The sequence below is a fragment of the Ceratotherium simum genome, chromosome 8, assembly GCF_057802395.1.
Source record: "Ceratotherium simum simum isolate JZ-2026a chromosome 8, ASM5780239v1, whole genome shotgun sequence".
Taxonomy (NCBI): domain Eukaryota; kingdom Metazoa; phylum Chordata; class Mammalia; order Perissodactyla; family Rhinocerotidae; genus Ceratotherium; species Ceratotherium simum.
Window position 1 is genome coordinate 20,205,734 of NC_141907.1, and position 12,197 is coordinate 20,217,930.

General features: G+C 45.3%; 1 protein-coding gene across 1 annotated transcript in view; it reads right to left on the minus strand.

Annotated features, from left to right (window-relative positions):
- Positions 1 to 12,197, minus strand: part of CCDC149 (coiled-coil domain containing 149) — a 95,967-nt gene that overhangs the window by 31,926 nt on the left and 51,844 nt on the right. Inside the window, exon 5 of the mRNA XM_087434147.1 lies at positions 761 to 877. Within this exon, the coding sequence (XP_087290273.1) occupies positions 761 to 877 (117 nt within the window). The remainder of the gene's footprint in view (positions 1 to 760; positions 878 to 12,197) is intronic.

Sequence of the window (12,197 nt, forward strand, 5' to 3'; positions counted from 1 at the left end):
GAGACTTCCGCTTGGCTGACGGACTTTTACAGAGCTTATTAATACTGCTGCATGCTATAAAACTATAAGCACCACACACTAGAATATGATGAAAGCTAAAAGCAAGGGTATGACTTCCTGCCAGATTTACTATATCTAAGATGGGAAGGGCGCAGCAGACTGGAAACAGAAGCGACCCCTTACCAACTGCAGCGCACCCTAAAGCCAGAGGCTCGGAGAGAGCAAATCCAGACATCGGGGGGAACAGGAGCCAGTGTCTACAAAAGCATACTCTTCAGACCACTCTAGACCCAGAAATCTTGATCTGCTCTTCAAAACCATTTAATAAGAGAAGGAAAACAAAGTCTAGGCTCTCTTAGCTGTTGTGTAACTAGGGCTCTGTACCGGTTAAGATTTTACCTAAAAAGCATCGCTCAGCATTTCAGCAGAAACTTGCAAATTAAGGCCAGTTTGTCATAATGTTTTGTTCTCTCCCTGTCTATCCTGGCTGGGGCGGGGGGATTTTCCTGTTGTGCTCAGAACAATGGTACCCAAAGTAAGAGAGCAGATCTGCTGGAAGCCAGAGACACAAGAGGCAGCTTGGGAACCTATCAGAGTACCGAGGAGGTAAAAGCATTCAACTTGTATCCTCTTTCCTCCTCTGACTTGCATCCTCGGGACCCCACACTCTCTGAGAAAGAGGGGGCACAGTCTACTCTTCTCTGTGCTGTGTCCAGCTGTGCAAACACATCTCCCGCTCTTGACGGATGTTAGCAATAACCTGTTCCTTAGCTCTCTCCAGCTGCTGAACCAAGTCTTCACGCTCATGGGCCGCAAAGTGCCGCACACCGATTTCTTCGTCTCCGAGCCTCTGTTTGGCGATTGTCATCCTCAAGAGCTGCATTTTCCATTCGTCGAAAAGGAGAGAGAGAGAGAGCACGTGTTAAAATGAATAGATCCAAACAAAAATTCAAGCATACTAGGCAGAAAGTTTTAGAAGATTTTTCAAGAAATACTGGGAAAAAGCACAAGACATTTCTTGCCAATATCATGAATTAAAAAAAAAATTTTAGTATATACAGTATTTTGTACATGCATGCACATACACGCATGTGCATGCACACATGGTATAAGGCTAATGGGAACACAGGTCTGTGCATTTGAAGGTGGACGACCTTTGCAATGAGGAAACAAACTCTGGGTTTCTTTTAAACTTAGCAAAGACTAAAAAATGATAACACAATGCTGAGATGGGAATACTTCCATATTCTTAACAATTAAGCTAGATTACCAAGAGTCTTAAAAATGTCCCTACCCAGTGATCCAGTAACTTAACTTTTGACAGTCTGGGCTAGGAATAATCCCAGACATGGACAAGCTTTACGAAAAAAGAAAAAGTAGATTGTACTGTTACTAATAAAAAAGAGTAAAAAAACTGGAAACAATGCCTAACAACAGTGGAATGGTTAGCAAACTATAATGCAATTGATCAGTGGGCTACTTTGCAGCTGTTTGAAATGAAGGTGATATGAACTATGTAATACCACAGACAGGTTTAGGATGCTACGTTAAGTGGGAAAAAAAGCAGAATACCAACTTTTATGTGCAGTATGATTCAAATTAAACTAAGAACCCACGCACAAAAGAAAAAAGTTACCAAATATATCAAAATATTAAAATGTATATGTTTAGGTGATGGTGAGACTGCGTATGCTATCTGTTCTTTGTTTTCTAACTTTTTTTGTGAGGAAGATCGGCCCTGAGCTAACATCTGCCAATCCTCCTCTTTTTGCTGAGGAAGACTGGCCCTGGGCTAACATCCATGCCCATCTTCCTCCACTTTATATGGGACGCCGCCACAGCATGGCTTGACAAGTGGTGCGTCGGTGCGCGCCCGGGATCTGAACCTGCGAACCCTGGGCCGCCGCAGCGGAGCGCGCGCACTTACCAGCTTGCGCCACCGGGTGGGCCCCTGTTTTCTAACTTTTAAAATAAGTCTGCGTGACTTTCATAACATACTTCTATTTATATGTCTTAAAATCCCTAAGGATAAAATTCCAGTCTTCAGAAATGTAATTTTCCAAAGGATCCCTACAGAACCCGTAGCTTCCCAAGACTCCGGGGCCAAGCTCCATGTGCAGCTCCAAACCTTCCAGATAGGGCCACATTGGGAGCTATGTGAGAGTCCCCAGGAAGTTCCCATTGTCCCAGAGCATCCCCTACATGTCCATCACTGCCAAGCAGGTTGCCATTAGAGTGACTTTTTAAATTATGGCACTGCTTCCAGACGCTTCTTCTAAAAAGAGGTTGCAAGCCTGATTCCCACACCTCCCTATAGGGTGTGTGTAGATGGACTTCATATACGGATGACTCCTGGGGACAGTTTTTTGCTGTGACACGGATCCGACCCAGCTAAAAGTGCCTGTTTGGGGCATGCTCTTCCTCGTTCCTGCATGAGTCTTAAGGGATTAGTTGCCAGTGAGAAAATGGCTGTATTTTCAGATCTCTGAAGGATTTAAGGGCAGGTGAGAGACAGAAAGTTAAAAGTCAAGGTATTAACTACATTGAAATAATAAATAACAGCAATGAACTTTGAAAGAAATGATGACTAAAGAAAAGTAAAGAGCATTTTCAAATGACATCTATTTTGGGTCCTTATTTGAAAACTACTCAATTGAATTGGACAAATATTTATTGTGCACCAAATACAAGGGAAAGCATCATTGGGATTGTGCAGACAACGTTCCAGGCAGTGGAATGGCTTGTAAAGATCTGGCAGAGGATATACAACACTTAGGTATATAGGAGGCTGTGCTTAATGGAATCTGATTACTGTTGATCTGCATTACTCAAAGATTCTGTATTTATGAATTTGCCTATGCATACATTTATTTATAACCTCAAAATCTAGACTCACAGCGCTTTCAAATCATGTGCGGACACGGGTGTACAAGCGCAGAGTTGTGAAAAACATGAATCATCTGACAGCCAGGTTTCCAGCTGAGGCTGAACAGGGCAGTGCTCTGCCTCTTGTTTCAGCTCTCTACTGTGAACAAGTGTCCTTTTTCGTGGTCCATTTAGTGCCACTTTTTTCACATTTTGCGCTTTTTGCTGGTGTTTTGCTGTTTAAAATGGCCCCCATACACAGTGCTGAAGTGCTGTCTAGTATTCCTAAGCACAAGAAGGCTGTGATGTGTCTTACAAAGAAAATAGGTGTGTTAGATAAGCTTCATTTGAGTGTGAGTTACAGTGCTAACGGCCGTGAGAATCAACAATATACATTTAAAAAGGTGACTTTAAACAGAAACACACATAAGTCAAGGTTGCATATTGATCAGTTGACAAAAATGTCATGACCAGAGGCTTGCAGGAACCCAATACTGCATTTCCCCTAGAAGCAGTGGTTCAGTATTCCCTAATTCCACGTTCACAGCAGCTTTGGAGAATTTAACACCAGCAAATAACAAGAATCAACTGTTTTGGGGTGAACGGAGTTTCTGGCAGAACCGGTTAATTCTACTGGAAGCTGATGTGTGTAAACATCTTTCATGTCACACAATTTCTTGGCTTAGGACTTCAGAACCCCAGGTAGATATACAGAAGGACAAACAGGTAACCATATAAGAACCATTTCTCAGATCAAAGGGTCTTGGAATAAGAAGACTCGTGACTTTTCTGGCATAAGGCAACAGGAGGCCTGTGACACGGCCTTGAAAGCAGGGCTCTTTTCTTGATATGTGAGAAGCCAGACTGATAGCTTGAACTTTAAGTAATAAAACACCACTGTGGTTTTCCATTCACAATACGCTTTGCCGAACACTTAATTTAGAATCACACAATTATGTTTGCTTAATGCCGATTAATTATTAAACATGTTTATTGAGGTCTGACAGCCATCGAAGAGAGTCATCTTTTATATACTGGATGCCTGTTAAGCTTCAATAAATATGTTAACAATCATTTGGTGTTTAATGTGCATACAATATTGGCTATTAAATCTCAGGGCTGGACTGGTTGAAACACTTATTTTTAAAAGTGAGGCCCAAGTTGGTAACAGCTGGATCATTGGTTGGGCCTGACACTCAAGTGCAATCAGCTGATGGGGCCCAAGTGGGCTTTGAAAGAGGGACGGCGGAACCTCAAGGCGAGTTCTCTGGCCTTCCCAGCTGACAGCTTACAGGCTCTGCAGTCAGCCTGCCTAAGGGTTCATGTCCTGGCTCTACAGTCTGCAAGCTGTACAGCCTCGGGCACGTGCCTGAACTTCTCTGAGCCTTAGCATCCTCCACTGTGAGAATACGATGGTAACAGTATAGCTTTTTACTGTCAAGGGTATGTAAGCATGAAGTGAGAGAGAATGGAGTTGCATTAAATGAGCATTTAACTTGGGGGAATTCAAATATATGTGCTTGGCAAAAAGATGAAGGGGAGAAAAAAGAGGAGGAAGAGAGAGATGGAGAAGAGAGGATGAGAGAAAAATAAAAATTTTAAAAATTGGGTAACTCTACTCACCCCTGCTTTCAAAGTCCCAGACTGAGAGTAAGGTGGGAGAGGGACTGACAAACACATTTAGGCAAAATCATGCTGTTCGTATTTATACATAATTCTACTGTTCAGAAGGATACATGACCACGTGCCCTGAACTTTATGGACAATTTCAGGGGCCATCAAGGGGAATTGTGGCTAGACACAAGTTTTAGTCTCTCACACGCTGACTTCAGAATCTAATCCTAAGTAAGAGAAGATGGAATTTCTCTGATACTTAGCACAGTCCCTGGACATAAAAAGTGCTTGATAAGTGTTAGCTGCTATGACGATTATTGTTATGATGATCATCACTGTCACCCTCCACGGGAGTCTCCCACACATACGCCTAACAGGGAAGTCCGATCTTGCTTCTAAGCTAGACGAAGCAGAGCTCCCGGGCCAACCTTATCTGTAGACTGCAGGCCATGATGTTGATTTCCCACCTTGGAAATGGCTATGAAGCAACTGCTTGGGGCACTTAATTCCCTCATACAGGGCCGTCAGAGCTCCACGGCCAGCCTCCCCGTGCCAACCCTCGAAGTGGATGGGTGCCCTGAGAGGAGCGTGCACTGCCACCAATAGATGCATTCATTTGCTGATTTAGATGGAAATAAATGTTTATGAATGAATTACGGGTGTGAGTCGTCAGCTCATGGATGAGGCACAGCTGCAGCTGCGATGCGGATGAGGGACATGGCTGTGAAACAACGTGGCAAAATGGCTCTTGGATGCCCTTCCCCCACCCTGCCAATTGAGTCTGACTCCTCTGCCAAGGGTCTGCTTAAACTCTGGTCCTCAAGGTCCCCCAGTCCCAAGGACTTGCTCCTCCTTCCTTGATCTCTTCTCGAGAAGGCTGCATCCCTCACAGCCCTCACACATTCTCTCTCTCATCTTGCTTTCATTTGCCTGAATCCATTTCCCCAGCAGACAGTGAAAGGCAGCCGGGGGGCAGCAACAGCTGTTATTCTCCAGGTGTTATCTGTGTTCAGATCCTGCTTCTGCTAATCCTAGTCATATGTTCTTTGCAAGTCATCTAACCTTGCTGGGCCCCAAGCTAAAGCAGTTTGTTTTGAAAGTGGAGATTGACTTAGTCCATTCAGGCTGCTATAACAGACTACCATAGACCGGGTGGCTTATAAACAACAAACATTTATTTACCACAGTTCTAGAGGCTGGGAAGTCCAAGGTGCTGGCAAGATTTGGTGTCTGGTGAGAGTCTGCTTCCTGGTTCATAGATGACCATCTTTTTAGTGTGTCCGCACATGGCGGAAGGGATGAGAGAGCTCTCTGGGGTCTCTTTTATAAGAGCACTAATCTCATTCATGAGGGCTCCAGCCTCATGACCTAATCACCTCCCATAGGACCCACTTCCTAATTCCACCACATTTCGGATTAGGTTTCCACATATGAATTTTGGGGGGACACATTCAGTCTATAGTAAGGATAAAAGCTATCTTGTAGACAGGACAGCTATGTCCTGCCCAGGACACTGGCTGCCCAGCCAGCACACTGCACAACTACCACTCTGGGGTCCCCATCCTCACAACGTGAAGATGCAATGATCACTGTTGATGCATTTCTCCACAGAGCTTTAAAAGTGTGCTCCCCAGTGACAGCTGGTCTGGTGACAAGTCATACACAGTGACTGTATTTGCCAGGGTTACCGGGAGGACCAGGTGAAAGCATTGTTAACAGGAAGTGGACGCCAGCCCTTCCCCACCCACAGTCCTTGTGCACTGCTGCAAACTGCACGCCCAGGGAGAGGTCAGCACCAGAAGGCACTGGTTAAACGTCCATGTGGCACGGTGTTGTGCCGGGCGGCTCAGTAAACAAGGTCCTGCCTAGCTTTTCTTTTCTCTTCCTGTTGGTTTTCTCCACATCCTCTTCAGCTGCCCCCTGAACTTTTGAAATACCCTTGATAAAACTGGACGCGAGAGATTAAACAGGCTCCAAGTGGGAACTCTATTGTGTAAACCAGAGTCGAAACTCCCAGACCTATATGACAGTCCAGTTCTAGCTTTAAACAAAAGAATTTGTTACTTTAAAACACACACACTAGCAGTTTTCATTCTCTTCCTCCCAAGGCTCTGGAGATAATCATGCACACACCCATTAGTGTTATTAATGTTTCCTGGTTAACGAGCACCCAGTTCGGGCCAAACAACATGCTAGAAGCTTTCCTTACTCACGATACCTCCAGTGACTTCACTGCACTGGAAAAAACACCAAAGCCCTTACGAGGGCTGATGAGGCATGGCATGAGCTGCTCTGGCCCTCATCCTGCCCCCATCTCCCATCATCTCCCCTGTCTCTAGCCACACCGGCTTCCCTTCAGTGCCTCAAACATGCCATGCTCTTGCCCGTCTCTGGGCCTTTGCACTTCCTCTGCCCTTGGAATAGCCTGTCCACAGGTCTGCCCAGAACCCACTTCTTTCGTCTCCTTCAGGTTTCAGGTCAAATGTCACCTCCTCTGAGAAGTCTTTCCTGGACACCATCACTGAAGCCATTCACCCCCAAGGGGATCTCCCTCACACCTGCCTGCCCCACTGTCTTCATCGTACTTACCGAAATTATCTCGTTCCTCCGCTCGTGCCCTCCCCAGCAGCTCCACCACAGCAGGACTCCACTTGTCATATGCACTGGAATACCCCGCACCCAGAGCAGTGGCTGGCTAACGGCAGGGAGTCCTCAAAAGCATCTTAAATATAGGAAGCCTCTTGTTTGATGCTTCCCACAACTCCAGGAGGCAGACACCGCCCTGTCCTCTTTACAGGTGAGAAACCCAGAGAGGCTGACATGGGCTCTGCAGCCAGGTCTCCTTGCCCTGGGCCATGCTCAGATCAGTGGGCCACAGTGCCCCTCACCAACGGTTTCAGTCTCTTGACACACAGAGCAAACACGAGTGCAGCACCGCCTCCACACCGAGCCCCATCCCGGGTGCTTACACATATTAACGCACTTCAGTCCAGCAGGCCCCCTATGAGGTTCTGTTACCACTTCCATTTTCAGATGAGAAACGGAGACACAGAGAGGTAAAGTAACTCCTCACAAACCTTATAAACGGCAGGGCCAGGGGTTGAACCCTGGCAGTCGAGGGTCCTGGAGTTCACGCTCTGCCGCCTCTCGCCACAACTTTAGCAATCATTGCACAGTGCTCCCCCTATGCAGCGTGTTCTGTGTTAAGTGCTTTGTATAACTTTTCGTATTTAATCCTCACGAAGGAGCACTGGCCGCCCTGCCGTGCCTCTATCACCCAAACTCCCTCCAACTCAGGGTCTCTGCACCTTGTCCCTCAGTTAGCTGACCATCTCCCACCACAATTCCTCCAGGTCTCTGAGCAAAGGGCATGTGAACAGACATGCCTTCCCTGATCACCCAATACAGTGCCCTCCACTCTGCCCAGGCTGCAGCCCCCTAGCCTGCTTTAATTCTTTTACTTAGCACTTAGCACCTTCTGACGTATTATACTGCATCTCATTAAATATAAGACTCCACAACTTTAAGACCCACCACGTGCACATCTAAAAAGAATAAAAAGTACCAATCATGACTACTTGATACTGTCGACTATATCAGAGATGTTCAAATGTGAAAAATTGTGCATCTCAGAATCTGTGAGATATATTTATTTGTTTATTTGCTTATTGTCCATCTGTCCCCACCTGAATGGAAGCCCCATGAAAGCAGGGACTCATTGGTTTTGTTTACTGCCCTATCCTCAGACCATAGTCAGGTCCTCAATAAAGATGTGTTGAAATGAATTGAACTGAAACACCCTCCATGAGGCAAGTACCACCGTTATCTCCATTGTACAGATGAGAACAACTGAGACACAGAGACGTCAGAGAACTGCCCCAAGATCACACAGCTAGGAAGCCCCTGAATTACCTTCACACAGTTCAGTACACGTTGCTCCCAGAACCACAATATTTATGGCGTCCCACCAAGCAGTTTTAAAGCTGCTTCAATATCTTTTTCTTTTAGTGTAATTTGGATATGGTGTACTATACAATAAGTCTCAGGCAGAGAGACCTTTCAGAACCAGTTCTCTACGAAGCAGCGTAATTACAATGCATGGTCTACAGGACGAATGTCCAAGACCTCACTGTTTTGCTCGCATGGCCCACACAGGCTACGAGCTCATATAAACCAGGACAGGCTCAAATCTGGTCTCTGAGACCAAATGCATCTAATTCGTTTGCCAAGAAAACATTAAGGAATGCTGAACTAGTCTGGCTGTTTGCTGAACTAGCTGAGCACTACCTATAGTTCACAACCAAGATCCCAGGTAGAATAAGATACGATGGGGCTGGAGCGAGTGAAGGGCCCTTATCACTCATTTTAATTCTTCGTAATTAACTTGTATAATGCCCCAAGGTGAGAGCTTTTCATTAGAGTGCCCTCTTCATCTGGGTTTCCTACAGGTGAAGACATCTCTGTGCTTCTTTGAAGCGCGAAGAGAAACCATTTACGGAGAGCTCTCTGATCCCTCATCCCGGACCATTACAAACATCCACAGCTGAGCACTATTTTTAAACAAAGTATATTTTAATTAATCACCTGCATGCTCATTGGTCTGTCTTTATTGGCTCGTGGCTTTGATTTAATTGGCTTGCTCGCCGAATCCATTCAAAAGTCCCATGTCAATAGAGGTATGTTCACAGAAGGGCTCTATCATTTTATGGTGCCAACACCAGATAAAACAGAGGTACTTAAGGACTGTCAGCTGGTGCCACATAAAGCTCATTATTAAGGGCAAAACCCCGTGTTTATGTAATATCACAAACAGCTACATTGAAATTGGCCAGCGGGGGCCCAGGAAATGCAGATGCATGACACTGGTAGGAGCAGTTGTTCACCTGAACGGACCATGCTTTCGAATACCTCTCATTGCATTATTGTTCTTCTGCACTAAAGTGCCTTAATCTGCAAAATGAAGAAAAACAAAAGCAAATAGACAAGAAAACCAACTGCTGGCTATCTCAACGGGAAGAGGATTTGCTTCTCCCTGGCACATCCTGTTAGGTGCTATTCCACAAGGGACACACAAGATGCAAGGAAGCTTCCCGGAGCTCGGCACCAAAGCAATAATGCCTGGTGCTGGCAAAGTCTGGGGTGGTGATAAGGGGGCCTGAGATTTTGGGATCCATCTGCCAGATGCCAGGCATCTTACCCCAATCTTTGTCTCTACTGGAGGCAATACCCGGTTCACTGGAAATAGTCGATCAAGAGAAAGGAAGACCTTGAGATTTCTGGTGGAATTTTTGTACAAGAGGATTCTAAGCCAATCTGGGCCCAGGTTGTGCTAAAGATAATAGCAACACTTACTCTTTATGCCTCCATAAAGACGTAAGCTTTACGTCTGTACGGCCCGATGTCAGGCCCGATGCTACAGCCTTTACAAACACTTAATACTGCATGCACACACACCTCCATCATGAAATCTCATTGTCCTGCTTTCTTTTCTTCCCAGAACTAACCACTGTCTGATGATCTTACTTATTATTTTCTTATCGTCTGTCTCCCTAACTAGAATATAAGCTGTGTGAGAACTTGTTTTTCTCATTCCTTGACGTATCCTCAGCTCTTAGAACATTAATCAGGACATAGCAAGTTCCCAGTTATGTGCTGATGAAAAAATGATGAAACCTGACAATAATTCTACATGAGGTATTATTATTCCCATTTTAAAGATGAGGAAACTGAAGCCTGAAGAGAAAATTGACTTGTGCAAGGCCATGCAGCCAATAACTGGCAGGGCTAGACTATAAACCTGGGCCTAGCAATTTCCAAAGATAGAAAATACTACACTACACCACTTGGCAGTGGCAGGCTGGAGCTGGCTCTTTCTGGAGTGCCAATCTTTCCAACTCCAAGTTTAGTGATGTCACTTTGGTAGCCTGATATGTGTCATGGCATCAGTATTTATACCACGAATATCAGCAAAGTGCTACCACCCAGGCTTCCTCCTTCAGACAGCTGGTTCACCAGCTCACCTCTGATATTTGTGATTCAAATGCACTCTGCTAGTTTTGTTGATTGACTCTTATTAATCCTTAAATTCTCAGAGATCTTTTTCCTAGTTCCCTCTCCCTGAATCCACTCTTTTCTTTTTAATTATTTTATTGGGGTCATACTGGCCTTCAACACCGTGTACATTTCAAGTGTACATTGCTATATTTCAGTTTCTATATAGATTGTATAATGTTCACCAGTGACAGTCCAGTTTTTATCTGTCACCATCCAATCTTCTTAATGCCCAGAAGAGGAAGCAGGCATACCTCTGGGGCTGGAAGGCAAGCTGCAATTCTCTCAGTGGTCTGCTTTTCAGACTTGCAGCCCCAGTATTGTCTGGGTCTTTCTACGTAATTGGTCCTTATTTCCCCACAGACTGACACTGAGAGCGCTGGGCAACCCACCATCCATGAGGAGCTTTTCCCAGGGTGATTTGCGGACATGTGAGTCCTCCCTTCCCACAGACCTCCTCTTCCCTCAGTAAGCTTTCAAAGCTATAATTATCAAGGAAGGGAGGGTCCATAGGGCTCCCTTTCACACCTCTCTTCTGGTGTGGATTGGGGATTTGTGTCTGTCCGGGAGCCCCGAGAAATTCCTGGGCACTGTTCAGAGAGATGGCAGGTGGTGTTTGATTAGGGGACCACCCGCCTTGTCACAAGACCCCCCAACCCCCTGTGGGTGCTAAGCTGCTTGTAACCAGGGGGCAACAAATCTTTCAAAAGGCTATTTGGAAATGCTTTATGGCACATAGGGTGACTAGGCTCTAGCCGAACAAATGGAAAAATTAGTCTACCTTAAAATACCCAAGGCAAGTAATTTCCTATCACTTTGCTTCTTAAATGCACTTAATATCTAGAATCTGGGCTTCCCAAAATATGGATAAGGGTCGTGAATTAAAATGGCACCTCGGAGACAAAAATCCTCCCCTTTAACAGTCACTCATAAAACGATGTCATCAGCCCTCTGTCTGGAATGGGAGGAGTTGGAGTCCAACAATAACACTAAGTAAGTGTTCTTGAATTTAACAGGCTTGAGCAGCCTATGAGCAGGACCCTTACCCGTGTCCATGAGGCTCAGCGTCAGACGCCGTGCTCTCTGCATGGGGCTTCCCAAGGCCTCAGACCATGGGGTTTGGTTTTGTTTTGTTTTTGCTTGGATGGAACGGTTTGCTTTTCTAGCTCCTTTCTCCAAATTTCTAAACTACTCCTCCCCCATAAAGAGAGTTACTGATGACAACCAGAGTGGCAGTCTGCTTATTTTCTTGTATTCTTTTTACTTTTGCTTTTTCTCTTCCTCTTTCTTGATCTCTATGCTCTTCTTCTCATTCCCTTTATTCATTCGTTTTATTCATTCACTCATTTATTCCATCCCATTCCTTCAATAAAGATTTATTAAATAATGTCTAAGTATCAGGAACTAAGAATGCTAATTCCTAGGGATACAGTCGTATACCAGTCAGAAGTTCAGCCTGCAGAGTTTACCCTTGGGGGGTGGCGGTGCCACAGTGCAAGCAAAGGTGAAAGAGCAGGGCACTGTGGGCATGCACAGGACCTGCCCCTACGAATTAGAGAAGGCTACATTTGACCTATGACCTGAAAGATGAGCAGGAGTTTATAAGGGAAGCAAAGGGGAAGAGTGTTCCAGACAGCGCAAACAGCAGGTGCAAAGGCCCTGAGGCA